Consider the following 22,954-nt stretch of genomic DNA (forward strand, 5'->3'; position numbering starts at 1 on the left):
CCCACAAGTTTTACTTTTTTTTTTTTCTTCTGATTCTCTCCCCATCCCACTGGGTTGGGGGGAATTGAGCAAGCAGCTGCATGGTGCTTAGTTGCTGGCTGAGGTTAAACTTGTACACTTTAAAGCACTTGCTGATTCTATATATCTTCAATGAGCTTAATCTTCAGTATTTGTGGAACCAAGATCAAATATATTTTCACTTTATGCATTTGATAGTGTAATAACGTATGTATGTAGAAGAATTATGTGTCTGAAAGACCTGGACTCTGAAGAAAACAAACCACCTTGAAGAGGAACGTAACTGAGAGTCCAAAAATTACTTAAACTACCTAAACCCTACTCGGTGAGACTTGCAGTGTTCTTTTAAACAGTGTTATGTGGTATTAAAAGCAAAACAACTTTTTAAGCACTGCTTCATGTTCCATCCCAGTCCACGCCTTTTACTTTGAAAGCTGTATGCACCATACAGGAAGCCTGAATCTGTCCTACAGTAACTTACGCTGTGCTTAGTTTTTACCTAGTAAATTCACTGTTCTTAGAGCTGCTTCCAAAAAGGAAACACAGAACAATGCATAAAGATGATTTATGGTTGGATGATGCCTCCCCTCCAAAAATACTAGAAACAAAGATTTTGAAAAAGGCTTGTTTAGCAAAAAGGCTGGTTTAGCACTTTAAAATGAAAAGTACATGGAAAACCACAGTCCTTGAGTATGTTTGCTGTGTGAAAGGGCCATCTACTTCGGGACTCTTGGCATAAAAAATAATCAGTCTTAAGTTTCACAGCTTATAGTAATAACTACTGGGAAGTTAAGGGGTTGGAAGAGTTTTGGTCTTTTCCTATTGTTTGAATGCAAGGACTGCAGACTAAAACAACTCTGCAGTTCAGCCTAGATGAGTGTAATAAAGGTTGATGAGGTAACACATTAATTAGAATTCAACTTCATACAACAAGCCTACCTTCAGTACCCAGTGGAGATAGGAGGGCGGGTAAGAACACCAGCACTCTACTTGGCCTTTGAGAATATCTGAATTTTTTTTGCAATGGAACCAGAGGTTGCATATTTGTTATCAAATAATGCTCAAGATTATGACCATATTAATAGCTCTCTGTTAAGATATTGCACAGAATCACAGAACAGCTGCAGCTGGGAGGGACCTCTAGAGGTCATCTTGTCACCTACAACAACTTGCCCGGTACCATGTCCAGACAGCATCTGAATACCTCACAAGGATGGAGACACCACAACCTCTCTGGGCAATCTTTTCCAGTCAGTGCTTGGTCACCCTCACAGTAAAAAAGTGTTTCCTGGTGTTCAGAGGAAACCTCCTGTGTTTCAGTTTGTGCCCATTGCTTCTTGTCCTGTTATTAGGCACCGCTGAAAAGAGGCTGGCTGCATCTTCTTTGTGCCCTCCATTCAGATACTTGTACATAAACAACAGAGATGTCCCTGAGCCTTCTCTTCACTGGGCTAAACAGTCCCAGCTCTCTTAGCTTGTCCTCATATGACAGATGCTCCAGATCCTGTAACATCTTAGTGGGCCTCTGCTGGATTCTCTAGAAGAGCTCTGTGTGTTGTAATCAAGCAAGAATACCTTGTTGTAGGTACAATGCCATCTCTATCCCCTCCTGAAGCCTCTTGACTTCTTTCAGAACAATTTTCATTGTTCTGGAGCCGACTGCTCCAAAAATACATTAGGAAATTACTTTGAAAGAATTTCTCCATTATGTTAATTGTTGTGGCAGTTGCTCTAAAGACAGTTAAGAGTAAGAATTAGTACTATAACCGTGTTTATCTCTGAGTAAGAGGATATTTGTTATCACTGTAAATAGATTCATGTGGTATTGTGGATTGGGCAGTCACTGACTTCAGTGAATGCATTAGTGTAATCACTGGTTGCTAACTGCCATAAAAATTGCTGACAAGGATCTTGAAATTGTGGTAGATTGTCTTCTTGAGGACACAAAACAGAGGGAAGTACATTACAGCAGTATTCTGTTGGGTTACAGAAGACTGCCAGTGTCTGACAGCTTTTTTTAATTATTCATCCTGTCTAATGCAGATTATTCAAAGAAACAAGAATTAAAATACGAGAAGTCAAGACTTATATGACTCTGCTCCTACAGGGACAATGAGAAGAGTTTAAAGTCAAAGCTTTGTTCTGCATCTTGGAACGAAGGATAACATGACAAAAACCAACAAACTTCTTGAAAATAAATTTAATTTTATCCATTAGAAATATTATCCCCAATAGGTCCACCTTTCCACAAAGGCTTAGATTTTAACAAACAAAGTTCACATTTTTTAAAATTAATAAACAGCTAAATAATTCATTTTGGTATTAGATTCAGATTCTGGTCAACTGAATAAGAAAGCAAGTCAATATCAGGTAATCAGGAAGGAAAAGAAATTATTTTTTATACTGTCAGTTAATTTTTGGACCACTGATAGTCAATCTAAATGGACCAAATATATGAAATCAGCACATGATCTTCAACAGTTCCACAGCTTCCAGCAGTATTTTAATGACTTTTGCACTGTATTCTAAGGTAAGTCAAGCCAACCACCATATAAAACAAATAATAAAAGCTGTTTACTTTAAGTGGGCAAGCGTGTCCAGTTTCCTAATACACAGAATAATTCAGCATTGTAAACAAGCCTTCTAATACAATTCATGAACAAACTGTTCACTTTATGGTTCATGCTTTCAAGTTTATGATTACCATAGTTTTATTGTGCTCACCAGAAGCAGGCTTGTACCTGGACGTTTTTGCTTAATGTTTTTGATTAGGAAGCCATTTTACGGATCATGTAGTTCAGAATGCCACCATTGTGGAAGTAAGTGAGCTCCACGTCAGTGTCAAATCTCATGATGGCATGAAAGGTTTTCCCAGTATCCAGCTGTTGGGGTCAAAGAAAGTTATTCAAGCAGCAGAACATTCCACATGTTGCATAACATCATAGTAAAATAAGGACTATTATGATAGTTTTGCCATCTTAAGAAATTGTAATAGAAAGCTGAAGTGAACAGGCACTGGACACAGCATTTCTTTCCACACTAGACTACAGCAAGCTGCTTAAGAGGAAAGCAGTTTAAAACAGACAGCATTGCATTTTCTGCCTCATTTAGATTTATTGTTGATATGCCTATAGACATGAAAGCTGACCATCCTTTCAAGTGGTTATACTAATTATTGATGTTGTTCTATGTAGTCGTTCTTCTGGCTTAGGTACAACAGCAATAATAATTTAATTAGCTTTCTCTGAGGCCTAGTGTTTGGGAATCACAAAAGCATAGACAAGTGCATGAGGTGAATAAAACCATTATGTTTTACTGAAGACCCCTCTAGTCAGGTACTTCCAGATGAATGCACAATGTTCATCTGTGGCTAATAAGCTGACCAGCTCTTTGGGATCTATACTTTCTCCATTTCAGGGCAGTTGATGAGTCACATGTAAACAACTACTGTTAGAAACTAATCCAGGGAGACCAGCTGCATTAAATGAACATGCAGTAAGTAGATTGTTTTGCTAACCACAGTAAAAAAGCAGAGTTTGATGCTATTAAGTTAAGTCAGTTTTACAGATACTCCAATGAAGAATAAACCAAATTTTTATTGTAGATTATATTTTTCAAAAAGGGGCATAGGTTTGGAGGCAAAGCTAGACAAAAAGCGGTCTTTCAAATACAGGGGTTGAAGTTTAACTAGATTTTATGGTGGGCATGCTTAGACTTCATACTGAATGTTGCAGTGTACAATATTCTGTCAGTTAAATTGTCAATGAATTATTTTAAACTGGTTTAAATAAATTAGTTTAATTTATTTAATACTTACTGTTCACTTTCTGTTGTGCTTCAAATGTTTAACTGAGACAAAAAACTATAGTGGACTTTGAAAGACTGATCCAAAATACAAGACTGCTTTGTGCTAAATAAAACAGTCTGGGCTGTTTTTTTAAATAAAAAATGCTGCTTTTATATCCCATCATAGTGAATCCCTGTTAGAATGACTGTTTCCATCCCCTTCACCATCTCAATTCTTCTCCCTTCCTCAAGTGAGGGAAGCTTACTGCCATTATGAAAGCACATTGTTTGAAGAGACAGTTAATTTTGAGTGAAATTACAGTGATTCAGAAAATTCAGCCCTTAGCTGTCTCATACCTTAATCTGGATGTTCATCTGCGGTTTTAGTTTTTCAGGAATGATAATCGTGTAACGCTCCCGTCCAGTGAGTCCTAAAGACCCTGCATCCTCTCCAGGCAAATATTGCAGAGGAATCACTCCCATCCCTACTAAGTTGCTTCGATGAATTCTCTCATAGCTTTCAGCAAGCACAGCCTTGACACCCTGGGAAATACACAACAGGTACAGTTATCTCCATGGTTTAGGACAGTCCCTCTGTGCTCATAGAAAGGAAATTGGTACATTTATGGTCCTGTCCATTCAATTTACCAGCTACTCTTAGAGTCAGCAGGTCAGTCCAACAGTGGACTGTTGGACTTTAAAAGAAGCCTGACTGTCAAAAAATTACATATGCTTTCTCGGGAATCCTGCATACTTCTCCATAACTCTTGCTAATTCAGTGTTGCCCTCCTACACTACAAGCTCCAGGATGCAGTTTAATTAATTTCTAAATTTTTACACGTTAATGTAAACTCTACTGTCACTCTTGGAGGCAGCTAAGAATTCAAAATAGCTCTTGCTACCAAAAGTGATAATGAGCTACACCCCAGATGTTGGTCATAAGCTAGTCTTCCTGACAAATGAATGCACTTTTAAGTACTGTCATCCTTCTGGTTTACTGTAGTCACTCACCAAGAGGAATGGTCCTTTAGCTGCCCAGTCTCTGGAACTTCCTGCACCATATTCCTTCCCAGCCAGCACAATCAGAGGATGACCAGCCTGCTTATATCTTTCGGCAGCATCAAACACGTCCAGCTGGAATGAAAATAACAAACACTTTATACACTTTTTGGAGGTGGAAGCACAGTTCCAGGGAAACAAGGGAAGAAGTGTCCCCACATAAATAGCTGAAGCCCATACTTTCCATCAAGCAGCACTTTAAGGATATTAACCATACAGTGCTTTGTGGCTTCTATAGCCTGATCTTAACCCCAAAACAAACCTGCACCTTCCACTACTACTTCTGCAGTGGTTATACTCTCCACTGATATGCCTGATAGCACCACATTATGTAGGTATGCGTGACCTGCTTCCTTAGGTCAATACAGTTCCTGTCCCCTCATTAGCTTTACCTAAAAGGCACTTAAGTAAATGACCTAAGCTGTAAGACGGAAAGCCAGTACTAATCCACTCTACTGTCAGTGAGCCTCAGTTGAGAACAGCATGTGTACTTACAATTTCCCCAGAAGGGAAATGGACAGTCTGAGGTCCTTGTTTATCAATAAATTTGTTCACCAAGCGAATATTTGCAAATGTTCCTCTGGCCATGACAGCATCGTTCCCTCTGCGGGAGCCGTAAGAATTGAACTCTCGAGGAGTCAAGCTATTAAGGGAAAAGAAAACAAGGAAAAAAAGGGAACTATTGTTTTTAGGCTGAAGCACTCTGTGCTTTAAAAAAAGAAAGCAATGAACTGGTGTTTCTGAGGCAGGTATGTACATAGTTCCCATCATGGCAGTAGCATCTGGTTAGCTGATACTTCTACTTTTAAGATATTTTGAAGGAAAAAAGAAAAATTAAAAAAAATAGAAGTCTGCCTACAGCTTGGTCACAGAAAGCAGCTTCCATATCATCCTCATCACTTGCCCTAGAAACAGTGTCTGATAGCAATGCAAGGATATAGTTCATGTTAGCTCAAAAGACACAGTACAATTCTTTTCTTAATAGCTGGCTACTGAAAATCTTCCTTGTTATATTTATATTACCACAGCATCTAGAACAAAGGTAGAGACACCACTGTGCTAAATATCTAAAAGACAGTGAGAGCCCCTGCTGCAAGTTAGAACTACAGAAGAAAAAATTCATTTGCAAACAGAGATATGGGAAAGAGGGGACACTCCAGCCTAACCAAAAAACAAAAAAACCATGCTGGAATGTGACAGAAAATTGGATGGTTTGCATTGGGCTACATCCAAACAGCAGCTATGACATACAACATCTGTTTTGTAATGTGAGTAGGACTATCTAGATTTCAAAGTGACTGATACCAGAAGGCCAAAGAGTCCACAGCAGTTAGTTTTCAGTAGATCACACTGTTTTGATCAATTTCCTCTTCAGAATTATCAGGTCTAGTGAATGTATTTTTTTTAAATAATGTCAGTGCTGTTCCTCAAAACACCACTGAAGTTCTAAGTACTAAACCAGAGAATAAAAGTATTACATTATCTGTGAATTACATTACATTACATTATCTGTGAAAGGCAACTCAGCAAGTCCTAGTCTTGCCTTAAGTTGAACCAGAGTACTAAACTGGCAGGCTGCCTATACAAAAAGACCAACATTTTACAGCAGTTTGGACTCCAACCACAATAGCTTTGCCAGTTTTTGTAGCTGCGCTGAAACAAACTTCTGGGTGTTCTGTAGGTCCTAACAGCCTAAATCTATGAAATAGCTGCACGTGCTAGAAGAATTGAATATAAAACCAATTTTTGGCATTAAGGACCATGATCATTTTGCTTTGATATGGAGACAAATCCTGATTCCCTTTCTTATGAATAGACTTACTGCAAAAACCAGCCTGAAAGTTATCTTCTTCCCCTTGATGAGAGCTGCTGAGACAGCAGAGAAGGAAATGCTTTTCTTTGTTCTTTTATATATTCTCCAGGCAGCCATCAAGGCATACAAGCATATGTGAACAGACAGCACATATGTGTGCCTGTTAACATGGTATAATAGTTGTGGCTTGTTTCCTCTTCTCAATTTATAACAAGAACAAGTAGTGCTTACCCTCTGCTCATCAAATAACGGGCTGCAGGACTATTTCTTGCTATATTCCCAGCTGGAGATATGTGGTCAGTTGTCACAGAATCCCCAAAACTCAACAGGACATAAGCGTCTTCTATTGTTTTCGGGGTCTGAAGAGCCAAAGTCTATACCATCATAAATACAAACAAAATCATTGAAATATGACACTGAATTCCTTTACCTTTCTCAAAAGTGCAAATTGCAAAATAAAGTCTTCCTTTTCATACAAATTAAAAGAAAGAAAAAAACCCAACACTATTAAAAATGTTTACATTCTTGAACAAAATATGATGTCCTGTCTGTCAGCAAGTTCATGCATGAAGAAAACAGATGAGGCAAAAAAATTAGCTGAAGCTTCCTGTGGTACATGCATGAACACAGACAAAAAACCAGGATTCCTAGACTTCTGCATGCATTGAAATCTGCATTTCCTTTAAATGGTACTGAACACTGAACTATTTGGTGCAAAATGCGGGCAAGCAGAATTGTGGGTTTCTTTTCCTGTCCTTTTCCCTTGCTTGCATGTTGAAGAGTATTTCAGCTTAAAAGGAGACTTTTCAAAAGCCCTGAAGTGACAGGGAATCCTTACAATTTTTAGATTCACTCATGCCTTTGTATTAAAATGAATACAATAGTGTAATTCTAACATTTGAAAACCAAGGCCTCAATAGGCTATGATGGATGCTCCCAGGCCCCTTGAAGTGCCCTTCCTTCACCTTTAACATTAGTCAAGGTCACTACACACTTTGGCTTGATTCAAAGGGAAAGCGTGCACATACCAGACCATCAAAGAAAGGTGGAGACTTGATGTAAGTTGACTTGGGATTCCAAGTATACAGTTTATCTGAAGGAGCATCTAAGGCATTCCAAGATTCATTTACTGTCTGAAAAACACACAAAAACATCCTACTGATTTCTAAGTTTTCAGAAGCAACAGAATTACTTCAGAATCCAGGTTAAATTACAAATTTGACGTCAGCAAAAGCCTTGTGTATTTCTTAGAGCATTTCAGGAAATTCTTACGACAATATACCTTATGTTTGAGGTGGGTTTTCTTTAATGATTCTATCTATTAAAAGAGTTAGGAAAATCCTCAATTCGTTGCAATAGAAGAGCTGCTTATCCAGTTTTCCAACAATAACCTGTATTTTGTATACAGATAACACTTTATAACTCTCAGGTCTATCTATCAGTAATCTTAAGAAGCTTTTCTAACATGAAACAAAATATTCTTAAGGTTTACAACACCTGAGAAAGGCTTGCAGGAAAACATTACCAAGTACAAGTTTTCTCCTGATGTGAATGCTATTAAGTCATGTAAATGAATTTTATGTCAGCTGAAAAAAACCAAACTTCTGTGAAGCTGGAATATCTCACTTTCTAATATCAGCCTGGGATGACTGTTTAAAACACATCATCCATACGTTACATTAAAAAAAATCATCAAGGAGCAATTTTCAGGACACAACTGTCTGTAAGAACCAATTAATTAACCAGAAGCCATTGAAACAAAAAAAAAAATACCTCATTTGAATACTTATCTAAACAGGACCGACAGCAATAGAAGGAAAAGATTCATTTCATTATCAAGACCAGCTTATTTAACATCTTCAGAATAGCACAGTACATCAATCAAACTACTACCCAGGGGATTAACTCACCTCTATTTTTTGGTAGACCTCCTTGAACATCCCAGGAATAACAAACTGATGCTCAACAACCTGAATCTCATTTCTTGTTGGCCAGATATCTTTCAGGAAAATCTTCTTCCCTGAAGCATTTATTCCTGTAGAAAATGGTATTGTTATGTTTGTTGCAAAAATTTTCTATTAAGAAAGAAAGAAAAAGTTTATCATGGTGTCCTTTAGCTATGTGCTCCGTCTAACCTTGTCAACACTCATGAGACACACTTCATTTTGCTTACAAGGGTCTGACAGGAGCAGGCCTCATAAACTTGATAATGCCTGTACATATGCCTTCTTTTGTGATTTGCAATGGCCTTCCAGAATAATTTATACAACAATTTAAGTTGGGAAGGATCTTTGAGGGTTGTCTAGATGAACTACCTGCTCAATGAAAGTCTTCTAAGTCAGGTTGCTCATGAGATACTGTCACCCAGATATAACCAGAAAAATGCCCTTGTGGAATTAGAATACTGGTCAGGCTTGGCTTCCCCCTTTCTCCATCATACAGACTCCTTGTTGCTCTGTTTCTTACCAATCACATGCTTTGTATCCCAGAGGTACTCAGCCATCTGAAGCATCTCCCTAAGACAAATGTTTCTGAAGAGCTTATTTCCAACTTTAGTTTATAAGCTGCAAAAAGAAGCATCCTGACACTGTCTTACCCAAAGGCTCTTTCTCAAAGTCAATCCGGATAGTCCCTGCAATTGCATAGGCTATTACCAGTGGCGGGGAGGCTAGGTAGTTAGCACGGGTGTTAGGATGGACGCGTCCTTCGAAATTCCTATTGCCAGACAACACACCCACTGCTACAAGGTCTCCCTGTAAGAGAAAGTTTGAAACAAAAGTAGCTGAGGTGCTTGCAGACTCCACACACCCAGCAGGTCTGCAGAGCTGCACTGTGCTGCAACATCAATGACTGGACAGTCACACAACTGTCTTCTTTCAAAAAATCCCAAAGCATTCCCACAGACAAGAGAATATAGACTTCTCAGCACACAGCTGAGAAGAGTTAGTGCACAGTATAACACAGCTCAGAACAGCACACAACAGAGAACAGCTTACCTAAATAAGCTGCACAGGAAAAACTGCATACCTGTGTAATGGCCGCAACAACAGACTCTGGTAGGGGTCCACTATTGCCAATACATGTCATACATCCATAACCCACGACATCAAACCTAGACAGAGCACAAAAATCATCAGTGAACAAAAAGCTATTTTGGAGCCCTTAGCAGCTAGCTAGGGTTACTTTCAGAAGATGTACTGTTTTAACAAATTAATTGCTGCCAAAGCCAGCATTTTTGAGAATGCTCAATTCTTATCATTGCAGAGACTGTCCATGCACACAGAATGAAGTTTGGGGAAATGTGTTATCAAGCAAGATGAACAACAATAAAGAGTCATTTATGCTGTTTTAAAACCATTAGTCTTGAAAAACAACCCATTTCCTGTTTAATAACACGAGTCTTCAAGAAGCTACAGCAGGCCAGGCCTTCTCTCTCATTGGTACAAAGTCAGCCATCACAACAGCAATGTGTGAACTCATGCAGGATCATGCCGTTGGTTACCTGTCATATCTTTTAAGCTGTACAGAGAAATATTGCATCTATTGCATCACTTGTTGTCAACGCTTTTAGTTAAGCAGCCATAGGACAACAGTAAGAAAAGCACTCTTACCCTAGTTGGGAAAGGTAACTCATAACTCCACTCTCCCTCAGATAGTATGTGACAACCCCGCTTCCTGGGGACAGGCTAGTTTTAATGTATGGCTTCACTGTCAAACCAGCTTCAACAGCTTTCTTAGCAAGCAATCCTGAAAAATGCAAAGGATAGTTGCAGTTTGTCCTGGAAATGGGACAGGATTAACAGGTTAACAGAAGTATCGCTAAATAACTGGAAAACAAAAAAAGGTCCATTTCCAGCAATTAAATGGTACAGTGAGCCAACAGCACTAGTCGCAGAATAATGAGCTAGAACTCAGGTGCTCTGTTGAACTGTAGATGCAGTCTGCAATTTCTGCTCCACTGGAAAGTTGCTGGAAGTTCCATTCAACAAGATGCACTCCCACTGGGGCAGCATATAGACATTCAAAACTCAGAACACCATTTCTAAGACAAGTGTCTCACAAAAAATGCAATGAAGAATTATTAACTTCCCTCTCATGGTGGTCTAGTGACCCAGTGCTGAAATAACTGCCAACACATGACTTGCTGCCCTCAGAAGCAGATGGCTGTAAGAGCACCAACTCCGGCCCTTGCCACGAACAAGCTATCTCACAATCTACAGCTTGCTGCAGGAGTGCTGTTTTACCACTCCTAGATTTGTAACACACATAGATATGTTTTAGTGGAGCATATGTGTTACCAGAAACATATTTATCCTGAGTTTCTTCCTTTTAAATAAATTGTCCATACACAGACAAATGTTCAGAAAACAAGCCCCCTCCAGCCCTTTCCCAGGATGGACATAGAAGAAGCAGCAGCTATGTAAACTATGCAAAACTTCACATTCCCATGCCTCATTCTCTCTCTCTCACACATCCACTTACATAAGAAAACATACATCAGCTGTGCTTTGATCCAACATGATCTCCAACAGGAAAATGTCATCAAACTGTTTTGTCTTTGCCAGCTGTTTGGCAGCTCTGTTAGACATGACCCGGAGACCTCTGCTTCTAAGTGTTGTGTGAAAAGGCCTACAGATAGATTTGGAGGCCTATAGGTAGATACATGAATTTAAAAAAGCAGTCCTATGCCTGAAGTTGCTGAGGCTTCTTAGCTGCCAGAGGAAGCTGCGGAAACTGGAGCCCTTGGATACTTTTGAAAATGTGACCATGAACAAATTATCATCCTAGGACCCAAAAGCCTGGCAACCTGTGTGAAAGTGTTGGCTTCTGTTTTCCTGCCAATACCAGTTCTGAAAAGAATGCAAAGTCAAACTCTAAAAACTGGCAAGGAAATGCCAAAATTTAGGTTGCTTTGAGCAACCTTAATCCAACACCTTTGCAAAGTCAGATTAGGCTGTCAAGACTACTACAGCATACACTGACTATCCTCACAGACGCACAGCCCCTGCACATCATTTAGTGCACAGGATATACAGTGGTAGTTTGAAACAACTATTCATATTTTGGATTTCTTTTAGCTTACTTAGTATGGGAGCACTGTATGTTTTAATTACTTCCATTTCAAACCCTGTAATGAAAGCCAAATTATCATGTTTCTTGTGGGTATCTCAGAGGTTCTCAGCACTGTAGTGCACAGTTACTGGAGACCAACAGAATTACTTTTACCTCCTTGTTGAGGTCAAAGCTTAAGTCCCACTGTAGGGAAGGGTAGTAAAGTTAAGAATACTCACTAAATCTGAGTGGATACGCTGAGATCCTTAGGACTACGTTCTTCAGGCTGCTGTGCATTAAGTAGCAGTGAATGTATTCAAAGTACCAACTTCACTTGTATCTGCAGAGCATTCTGCACTTTAAATTCATATAGCTATTAAGCCAAGCAGACTGAAAGATCAGCATCCCCACTGCCACAGAGTGGGTTAAAAATGCATGCCGATAAGTCTGGGAGCCAAACACTTGAGGAAACTGTATTCTAAGCAGGTGGCACAAATGACAGATACACCCACCTAGAACTAAGGGAATAGGACAGAGCAAAGATAGTTTGCCTGGAAGAAACCTACTTCTTGATCCTTGGAAGAAAGAAATAGAGCTCTATTTCTGTAATCATGATCAGGATGGACCCGAGGAAAGAAGTATGCTTATTTGGCTGTCCTGTCAAGGGCAAGAGAATTGGGAGATTTTGTTTAATTCTGTTCCTCTCAAAGGGGTATGAAATAGAGCACACCTCTCCTCAGCTTCCCTTTCCACCCCACATCCTGGTTTGTGATGGACTTTGTCCCTGTTGCTAGGAATTAAAAGAGCTTTTGTGCCTCGGAAGGGGGTGAGCTGCCGGCACTGTAGAGTACCAAAAGAAAGATGCTTTCTTTTGAAAGCCCAAGAACAGGTGACAAATATCACATCAACAAGCTAAATGCAAAGTGACTGTTGACAGAGCTGTCCACAAGACAAGATCCTCCCAGCAACACGTAGGAACAAAGTAGACAAATTATGTGACTTCAACCTGTAAATAATCATCTCTAGTCAAGGGCCCTTGTATTGCCCATTGTACATCCCTTCCAACCTTTGTAGAAAATAAGCCTGCATCCTACAGTCTGACAGACTAGGAAGCCCTAATGCAGTGACGATCTTACAGTGTCAGATAACATCTACGTATATGTTTGCAGAGGGGAGAAAGATGTGAGCATGTGGCAAAGTACCTGGGAAAGAGGGCTGAACTGGTCTAGTATAGACTGAACCCTTTGAGATGACTCTCTTCGTGCATATTTTGTTACCAGAAGCACACATTTGGAATGAGAAATTTTCTGCCCAGACTAGCCAGGTTAAAAATGAACAACCTACTTCCTGCCCTGAAATTTAACATAAGCAACTCAGACTGTTTTGTAGTGTTTGAATGGTGATAAGCAAGAAAGTGAGGGATAAAAAGCCCACCCCTGACCACTTCTTGCATGCAGTTAAGATGAAAACGACAAGGCTCTGAAAAATGGCAACCCCCAAGAACACAATTTTCCTCCTGTACTCACCCCCCACATGCCCTCAGACTCTTGCTGTAACAACTCGATACACCTCTAGCTAAGTGTGTGTTTTGTACTCTGCTGCCAGATCAGAGCACCTTCAGACTTAAACCCATAGACCGTTCTTCACTGTCCCTCTTCTTGTGGCTCTGACTTTCGTTAGCTCCTTTTCAGCTCTATATAACAGCTTCTGTGCATTTGAACAAATGTCAGAGGTGCTGGTTAATTCAGTTCCAGCTTGCCCTGTAAAGAAGACAGTGCAGGAAAAATCCATTTTCTTCAACCCATGTTTCTAGCTGCCATTTCCAGAATTCCTTCTGCTACTTATGGACTAAGTGCAATTTTAGCACTCCAAATGACAAAAACAGCACCGTGCATATAGAATTGCATCAGTGTTGTATTTGTCTTTAGGACACACAGCCAGAGCTACAGAAAAACTACTGCACATTGAGCAAATAAACTTACCTGCTCCCAACATAACTGAGGGATTACTGGTGTTTGTACAGCTTGTAATGGCAGCAATCACTACTGAACCATGAGCAAGCTCGAAGTCACAGCCCTCAAAATTAAATTTGACTATGGTGTTGTGTCTGTCTGGGGCAATTTGGAATCCCTTGAATCCTTGCTGTAAGACAAGAAAGTAAGAATCAAAAGGATGTCATTAATATAAATATTTTTAGTGGAAATTGGTATGGGCTGGGTATTTCACGAATGAGAAGCATCTGTCAGTCATATCCATGCTTGCACTTTTACATCTGATAGTGAAGGCTTGCATCGCTGATTAGTCAAAGTGGTGGACAAAAATTATTTTGCTGGGGTCTATCCTATTCTCTGTTTACTGGTAAAAGAGGCAGCCTTTGCAGTAAAATGTATTTGTGTTTTCTTCCTGCATGAATATATCCTTCAGACTGCTCAGATGCTTCTTACTCCCATATGCTCCAGATTCCTGATCACATACAGTCTTGTTACACAATCTAGTCCTGAGATTTTAGCTGTAACACATAAGATTTTTAAGCCATGAATATCAATGAAACAGCTCAAACTTATACTAAGAGTTGACTTGAGAGGCAAAAGCCTGATAGTTTAAAAAAAAAAAAAAAAAAAAAAAAAAGAGCAAGAAGGCACTGTTCACACCATGAAAAATTACGCTTAAAGATCTGAAAGCATAAGGTCATTTAACAGAGCTTCGAATATGTAACAAAACAATAATTATTGGGAATTGCTGTAGTTTAAGTTTCTTGATTTACATCACTAGAATTCTGTACTGCCTTTAACAAGGGTGGTCACTGTATCACAGATAAGGATTCAAACTGATTTTGGGAACTTAAGTGTCTGGGCATATTAAAATTAAAGTCTTGCTCTTTTTTCAATGACCATTTTTGACTGGATGATGTACAGAATAAGTCTTTTTTCTTTCTGTCTTTACCACCACCAACAAAGAGTCACAGAGACATGTGCAGTTCTGATCTGCTGAATAGATTCAGTACTGAATGAGAAACTATGTTGTGGAGCTCAGGGCCTAACCGGCTTGGAAAGCTGAAGAGCTGGGTAGTTAGCACAGAGCTCAGTGCAGCAGCTACTTGGTCCACTCTACTAACACCACCCATCGTGGCTAGTTCAGAAATCCCTAGTGTATGTTGAAACTGTGTTAGGCCTAAGACTGATCTAAAATCAGAAGGAACTACTACATCAACAGGACATGAATACCTTCATGTGAGAGGAGTATCACCCCAATTTTAAACCACCCATTTGGGGGGTCATCTTCTAAACTGCATTCAAACATCCTCATTTACTTTTCAATAGGCAAACAAACAACACACAAATTAACCCGAGAATGTAGTTCCTGAACACCAAACAACTTCTAGAAGCATGCATTAGTTTGTATGCCCAAATGTTCCTAGACCCTACCTTGGCTCCCAGACAAGTCTCAAAGTCCTTCTTCATATCTGACACAGCAACTTTGTCCTGAGGTCTTTTTGGTCCACTGCAGCAAGGCACAACAGTATGGAGATCCAACTCAACAACCTATTCAGTAAGAGAAACAGAGAGTGGTTCAGCACTGCATGACCAGTTGAAGCCAGTTAAGCCACAGGTATGCTTACTCCTGCTGTTGAACCAAGGCTAAGTCTGCACATCTTTATGTTTGTTTGCAGAAATTATCAAAGACATAAGAGAAGGAAAAGATCAGAAGAAAAGGAACAGTTCTAGTTTTAGACCCTGCCAGCTCCCAGGTATGGCTCTCAAAAGCATCCCTGATATTGAAAACTCAATGTGTGACTAAAGCATCTAAACAATATAGATGATTTTGAGAATTATGTCCTTTCACATGCTTGCAGCAGGGTGCTTCTCAGAAAACAATGATGTGAAGAAATCCTGGTACTGGCATAAACCAAAGCAAGACTATTTATCTTGGCCTTAGGGAAAAGTTCAGTCTATTATGAAACAGAGATTATCATATTTTCCTGTTCCTCACCCATGTTTCAACTTTGATTTTATAGTGTGCTGCATCTTTCCATATTTACTAAAGTTTTTGAATAATCATGCAAATCTGAACATAAGTTACAAGATAAATTCTTACTGTAGAGAAAACCAGGAGTATTCTTGAGTTTCCTGAACACAGAGTAAGATCTTGATTTTCTTGCACAGAAAATTGCTTGTGTGGTCTGCGGTTACCACACAGAGCTTCTAAGTGTCCCAATTCATAGAGTAAAAGATGTTGCCAAACAGAACAAGGGTAAAACTGGGACAAGGCTTACACAGAAAACATCTGCAGTATCTTCATAGCTGCGTTTGAGTCTGGACTGGACTTCTCAAAACCACATGGATCAAATTGCAGAATCTGCACCAGCTAGAGCTCAACTGAGAGCCAATCTATACCTATGCCCAAGTTTTCACACCTGGAGAGCCAGCTGACTTATTCCACTAGGCCCTAAGACAGCTGTGTGGACCAAGCCAAAGGATAAGGAATTCCCTGACTATTTCTTAGTTTTTGTGAAAAAACAGACAATTGTCACATTAAAATAGAGCAGGGCATACAGCAAGGAGCCAGAAAACAGAGTAGTTTCTAACCTGTGTGAAGTCCGGATCCTGAGAGGAGTTCTTGAAATCTCTTAGCATTCCCACAGCCTCAAGATACTTTTTTGTGCACATAACTTTCTCTTTATCACGGCCTAAGGTGAAAGCCAGATACAGCAAAAACAAAATGCAAACAAAACTGAGGAACTACCATGTCACAGAAAAAGGAAAAAAACCCCCATGTAACAGGCTACTTCACTGTTCACACTGTACATTACACTACAAGACCTTTCAGCACAAATATTAGAGACTCACTAAAAACAAAGCGATTGAGCAGACTTGGTGGCTTTTGGACAACAAAAACTTAGGTTCCTGCTTCTGTCATCTACACAAGCTAGGTTCAGGCAGGGCTAAGCAGGCAGTTGGCTGTGAAACAGTCTAAACTTTGGCTCTTCCTAAACATGGAGACTAAGAGCCACACACAGCCTGACTAAGCAAGTATGGACAAAAAAAGCACTCAAGCTCAGAAGGCTCCACCTGATTCAACCCCATTGCTGACTACACCATATAGACCCGTAGTCCTTCATTTCAATTACACCTTTAACTCATGGTCTCCTCTTACACTCACCAGTTTGTATCAGGTACCCAATGCTAATATCATCCACTGGGAAATAGGCAGCTGTTGCTCCATACTCTGGACACATATTGGCAATGGTGGCTCGGTCAGCAATTGACAGCTGGGCTACACCTGGACCAAAAAACTCCACGAATTTACCCACGACTCCAACTTGACGAAGGTGCTGTTATAAAAATACAGTGCCTGTGTCATTGCTAAGTGTCAAATGTATGTTATAAAATCCAGCTTTAGACTTCAGAGAAACCTTTCCGAGGGTTTCTGTAGCCCCTTGAAACCAGGAAGCTTTAGTAAACTAAATCATGAAGATGAGGACACAGATATAAGGGATGTATTCCTTCTAAACTTCCTCTTACACTCATTTAAACTAGACTCTATCTTAGAACAATTGTATTTTTCTCAACCTGACGTTCTAAAGAGAGGAGAACAGTGTGGAGTCTTTAGCCAGCAAACCCGGGAAGATGGGGAAACAGGAAGAAACAACTGCACAAGTATGTGAATCAAACTGTAAATAACTGAACACACACAACATCTGGATGAACTCATAAAAACCATTGTCTTTCTCCATGTGGAGGTTCTCTCTAGAGACAGCATCCCATTATGAACATGTGTACCAGTTTTCTGACCTCCGACGACATTAATGCTGACCCAGTAATACTCTTAATTCAGCCACAATCCACAGAGTGAATAAATATATTACGAACATATGACATGTGAGCCAAACCTGCAGATCAAAGATATCAGGCTGCAGGACTTACTGTTTTCAGATTTTATATTGCCTTATTTTAAGTGGGGACTTCAAAAAAGAAAGTAATCTGTTTCTTTTGAGGCAGGAGAGAAAAAAAGATCCTTTTACAAGCACTGCTGTTCCAAAACAGGTCTGCACATGTGGATTGGAACAGGCCATAAGATGCCAGCTCTCCGTTCTATTTTGTCTGGCTTCTGGGAAACAGATTTGCCTAGCAAATTTGCAGTTGTCCTTGGGCAGCTGATTCCAACCCACAAAGAGCGACAAAGCTTAAAAAAGGTCCAAAATGACTACATGGAAGCACACACAGGGCTCCTAAGCATGCAATACAGTGGCTCTGTCCTACAGAATATGCGTAGCTTCCAGCACTAATGGCAAAACAGCAGACATGTTCATTACCTTGGTAACGGTGAGCACAATGTCCGTGGATGTTACCAGAGGCTGAGGGTTTCCTAGCAGCTTATAGCCAACCACCTCAGGAAGCACCATGCTGATTGGCTGACCCAACATCACTGCTTCTGCTTCAATGCCACCGACACCTGTATGCAATAGGAGTATACAACCCAACTATTCACAGAGATAGTAACGTGTCAGAGAGAAACCCATGAAGTACAATTGACTGATGACTACTCTATTTAAGGTGTGAAAGGGGAGAGAAGGCAGACAGCCAAAGAGCTTAGCCTTCTGCTAAGAGGCACTTATCTTGCTTCAGTTTCTGCAATGAGCTTTTAAATTTCTTTCCATTTCATACTTTCATCCTTGTTCCTTAGCCTAATGGGGAATATTAGGGATATTAGATAAATCTAAGTAACTTACTCTGAGGAAGCATGACTTTTACAATAACAGATGTAAAAGTTTTATTTAATGACTTAAACATGCAATGCATAAACAAAGAACGACTGACATGGCATTGTACATGGTGTGCTGTGAGTGAAATGCATGCAGACCATGACTATTGGTCACCAAAATCTTAAAAGTTATTTTGAAGGAAGGATTGTTAGAGTCAAGAGTATAGACTGTTCTAAAGAATACTGTGCTGGGTTGACCCTGGCTGGACATCAGGTGCCTACCAAGGCTGCTCTATCACTCCCCCGCTGAGCTGGACAGGGGAGAGAAAATATAACAAAAAGCTCACGGGTCGAGATAAGGCCAGGGAGAGATCACTCGCCAATTACCATCACGGAGAAAACAGGCTTGACTTGGGGAAAATTAATTTAATTTATTACCAATCAAATTGGTGTAGGATAATGAGAAATAAAATCAAATCTTAGAACACCTTTCCCCACACCTCTCCCTTCTTCCCAGCTCAACTCCACTCCTGATTTTCTTTACCTCCTCCCCCGTAGTGGCAGAGGGGGACAGGGAATGGAGGTTGCGGTCAGTTCGTCACACGTTGTCTCTGCCGATCCCTCCTGCTCAGCAGCAGGACTCCTCACACTCCTGCTCCAGTGTGGGGTCCCTCCCACAGGAGACAGTCCTCCATCAACTTCTCCAACCTGAGTCCTTCCCACAGGCTGCAGTTCTTCATTAACTGCTCCAGCATGGGTCCCTTCCAAGGGCTGCAGTCCTTCAGGAACAGACTGCTCAAGCATGGATACCCCATGGGGTCACAAGTCCTGCCAGAAAACCTGCTCCAGCATGGGCTCCTCTCTCCACAGGTCCTGCCAGGAGCCTGCTCCAGCGTGGGCTTCCCACGGGTTGCAGCTGGATATCTGTTCCCCTGTGGACCTCCACAGGCTGCAGGGAGACAGCCTGCGTGACCATAGTCTTCCCCACAGGCTGCAGGGGATTCTCTGCTCCAGTGCCTGAAGCACCTCTTCCCCCTCCTTCTTCATAGATAGAATCAGCATGGTTTAGGTTGGAAGACACCTTAAAGATCATCTAGTTCTAACACCCCTGCCATGGGCAGGGACACATTCCACTAGACCACATTGCTCAAAGCCCCATCCAACCTGACTTTGAACGCTTCCAGGGATGGGGCATCCACAGCCTCTCTGAGAAACCCGTTCCAGTGCCTCACCACCCTCACAGTGAAGAACTTCTACCTTACATCTAATCTAAATCTCCCTTCTTTCAGTTTAAAGCCATTACCCCTTGTCCTATCACTACATGCCCTTGTAAGAAGTTCATCTTTATTTAATCCTGAGAGCTTATGGGTCAGGATTAAAGGGAGAGCAGGGACAGGTGACATTATAGTGGGGGTCTGCTACAGGCCACCCAACCAGGAAGACCAAGCCCTCTATAGACAGATAGGAGAAGCCTCACATTCACAAGCTCTGGACTTCAATCACCCCAATACCTGTTGGAGGGACAACACAGCAGGGCATAAGCAATCCAGGAGGTTCTTGCAATGCGTTGATGACAACTTCCTTCTCCAAGTGATAGAGAAGCCAATGAGGAGAGGTGCTATGCTGACCTTTTCACTGACTTTGGTGTCTGCAGAGCCGTTTCTCTCACATATTCTCGATACTCTCCCTGGCTGCAGTTTCTGTTCCACAGCAACTTTTTTTTCCCTTCTTAAATCTGTTATCCCTCAGGCACTACCACCGTCACTGATGGGCTCAGCCTTGGCTAGCGGTGGGTCCGACTTGGAGCCAGCTGGCATTGGCTCTGTCGGACATGGGGGAAGCTTCCAGCAGCTTCTCAGAGAAGCCACACCTGTAGCCACCCTGATACCAAAACCTTGCCACTCAAACCCAATACAAACACTAACAGAAAAGCTACTTGTTAAGACAGAAATATCTTCCTTACATCTGTTAAGTTTCAACAGGTCTTGGGCATGTGCAGATAAGAACCTCTGTGTAAGCACACCTTCAGTATTAGAGAAATGCAATTCAAGTGACTACTTCATTTTGCTAATTTAATAATATAAAGTATTAAGATATCATAGTCATATGCAATCTAAAACCCATGATGTTTACTAGCAATTTGGCATTAGGCAGCAGTTTGATAACTTTTTGCCTGTAGAAAGTCCCTTCTACCCTTTGTTTAGCTTAATTAATAGTGAGCTAAAACAAATTGCCTCTAATAGTTGCTTATGTATGCCAAACCACTACTTGTATCCTTTTTCCCACTTAATCTAATAATGGTTCTGAAAAATTATTTCCAATTTATTTTATGCAAAATGATATACCTATGTTAATTAAAAAGGTAATTCTGTGACAGATCAAATTATGTGACTCCTTTCACTAGGTGTTGAATCATTTTTAAACAGTCAAGTTAGTCGACATGACTGACAGGCTACCACAGACAGGCATGAAGCAAGTTCAGCATTACCAGCCATTAGCAAGAAATGCTGGATCCAAGAACATGCGCTTTGAGCACGTATGGTATGGACCATGCCCAGCCATACTTTTCAAATCCTGGAGAAAAAAAAAGGCTACGTTTACAGACACACTCTTCCAAGCAGCAATTGGTGTTGCAACAACCTCTCAATGACAGTTTCATGTGGAAGGTGCAACCAAATATAGAATAAAAGAGACATTTCTTATCCCAAAGATGTCATGGTTTAAAATAAAGTGAACTTGTTTACCTTTGTATTCCAAGCCAGCAGGAATTCCTGCAACCTTGACAGAAAGTCTCAATCGACCAATATTGCTACAGTAGTATAGGCAGGGTAGAAAAAACACAATGTGCTACTTCTATCACATGTGGTATTCAGAACTTGACAAGCATCTTTGTGAACAACTAGCAAATGCTGTTTAAAAACACAGTGTCTTCTGTATTTGTAAGATATCTGTTTCAATAGGGCTCCTATCACCATATCGGAGGAAGATAAAAAGCTCAACTGAAGTTTTTGCTACCATGTGTGGGATGATTGCCAATACTTTCACTTCATACCTACTTATTTAGTCAATAATTCAAACACTGCAGTTTACCGCTACAAGCAAAAAAAAGGAATTATTTGTATTTATTTCTTTAACAAGCATTCTGCAGACTACTGGTATTGAAACATACTTCATAGTGCTGGTTTTGACAATGGCCTCTCTGGCTGTATTTAACTCAGATTTAACTTTCAGCATCTTCAGACTAATAGACAATTTGCAGTACTTTTTGATAAGGCAACACTTTGAAAGTAGCTAAGTGACTAAGGAACAAATGGATGTTCAGTGATGCTTCAACTCCCTTGCCTTCCCCAATGACTAAGATGCTTCCAGAAGTCTTATTTATGATTTTCCTTGTCTGCTTCCTTGTGATTTAAATGCAGAATTGAAAATATATAAAAGAAAAAACCAAACCCAACAATACATGCACCAGAAATTATCTAAGACTGTTACCAGAACAATGAGCTTAGTTAAAAAGCTTTAAATAACTGTAAAAGACCTTATTAGGTTCCTTGAATTTGGGGTTAGTCTGTGTACTGTGTCTGGCTGGCACAGAAGTAACTTTTCTTTACAGCAGCCCATACAGTGCCATGTTTTAGATTTGTGACCAAACCAGTGTTGGTAACTGTTTTGGGTTTGTGTGGCGGGGTTTTTGGCAGCGGGGTCTTGCCTTAAGCCTTCAAAAGACTGATTAACAAATAAGAAGGCGGTGATAGTTTAAAGAAAAAAAAACTAAAACATGAGAAGTGTGGTATGTTTGCTATTCAAGGACTGTTTAGATTATGTGTACTCAAGGTAAAGCTTATCTAGTTTAAGATTCTACTTACAATAGAGGATGCTTAAAGAGTCACAGACTTGCTAATTAAGGACATACATCCTCCTTCGGCATTGAGAAAGGATGGGCTGGCAGAGAGAAGCAAAGAACCTGGTGTCCTCAGATGACACATGCCCATAAAAGGACAAAAGGAGTAGGGGTATTCTTCCCCAAACGACCACCGAAGACCCCCTGAAGCCCACCAGAGACCCTCGAGCAGGCATAGAAGACTCTGGGATGATTGCTCAAGACAACAACACATTAGGCTTGCTCCACATAATGAATATGCAATAGTTAGGTGGAACATATGTATTAGATAGGCGTGGTGTTTTAACTATATAAGTACAGACTGAAAATCTCAGTAGGTGTGCTTGATTTGTGGAAATCTTCCACCTTGCACCCTAAGCAGAATTAAGCAATGCCTCCTCTTTAAACATACTTTGTGTGTTTCAGGAGTTACTTTCTGATCAGGTAACACCCTGAGGAGGAAGGAGCAGCACAGATAACTGCAACCTCCATTCCCCAGGAGGCGGAGAAAATCGGGAGTGGAGTTGAGCCGGGAGGAGGGATGGGTGGGGGGAATAAAGATTTTGTTTTACTTCTCATTATCCTTGTTTTGATTTGATTTGTAGTACATTAAACTGATTTTGTTTCTTCCCCAAGTTGAGCCTGTC

The 22,954-nt window shown here is 40.4% G+C and overlaps 1 protein-coding gene across 6 annotated transcripts in view; it reads right to left on the bottom strand.

Annotated features, from left to right (window-relative positions):
* Positions 1 to 2,203: 2,203 nt before the first annotated feature.
* ACO1 (aconitase 1) overlaps positions 2,204 to 22,954 on the bottom strand; it is a 38,471-nt gene continuing 17,720 nt past the window's right edge. For all 6 annotated transcript variants that reach the window (XM_075019564.1, XM_075019567.1, XM_075019568.1 and 3 more), the window contains 15 exons: positions 18,042 to 18,181; positions 16,889 to 17,060; positions 16,315 to 16,415; positions 15,154 to 15,270; positions 13,711 to 13,870; positions 10,288 to 10,423; positions 9,704 to 9,788; positions 9,273 to 9,429; positions 8,587 to 8,711; positions 7,705 to 7,809; positions 6,908 to 7,050; positions 5,359 to 5,506; positions 4,816 to 4,938; positions 4,162 to 4,347; positions 2,204 to 2,900 (listed from right to left, as the gene is read on the bottom strand). In XM_075019564.1, coding sequence (XP_074875665.1) covers positions 2,787 to 2,900; positions 4,162 to 4,347; positions 4,816 to 4,938; positions 5,359 to 5,506; positions 6,908 to 7,050; positions 7,705 to 7,809; positions 8,587 to 8,711; positions 9,273 to 9,429; positions 9,704 to 9,788; positions 10,288 to 10,423; positions 13,711 to 13,870; positions 15,154 to 15,270; positions 16,315 to 16,415; positions 16,889 to 17,060; positions 18,042 to 18,181 — 2,012 coding nt within the window. In that variant the 3' untranslated portion in view covers positions 2,204 to 2,786. The remainder of the gene's footprint in view (positions 2,901 to 4,161; positions 4,348 to 4,815; positions 4,939 to 5,358; positions 5,507 to 6,907; positions 7,051 to 7,704; positions 7,810 to 8,586; positions 8,712 to 9,272; positions 9,430 to 9,703; positions 9,789 to 10,287; positions 10,424 to 13,710; positions 13,871 to 15,153; positions 15,271 to 16,314; positions 16,416 to 16,888; positions 17,061 to 18,041; positions 18,182 to 22,954) is intronic.

This window comes from Buteo buteo, chromosome Z (assembly GCF_964188355.1).
Source record: "Buteo buteo chromosome Z, bButBut1.hap1.1, whole genome shotgun sequence".
Classification (NCBI taxonomy): domain Eukaryota; kingdom Metazoa; phylum Chordata; class Aves; order Accipitriformes; family Accipitridae; genus Buteo; species Buteo buteo.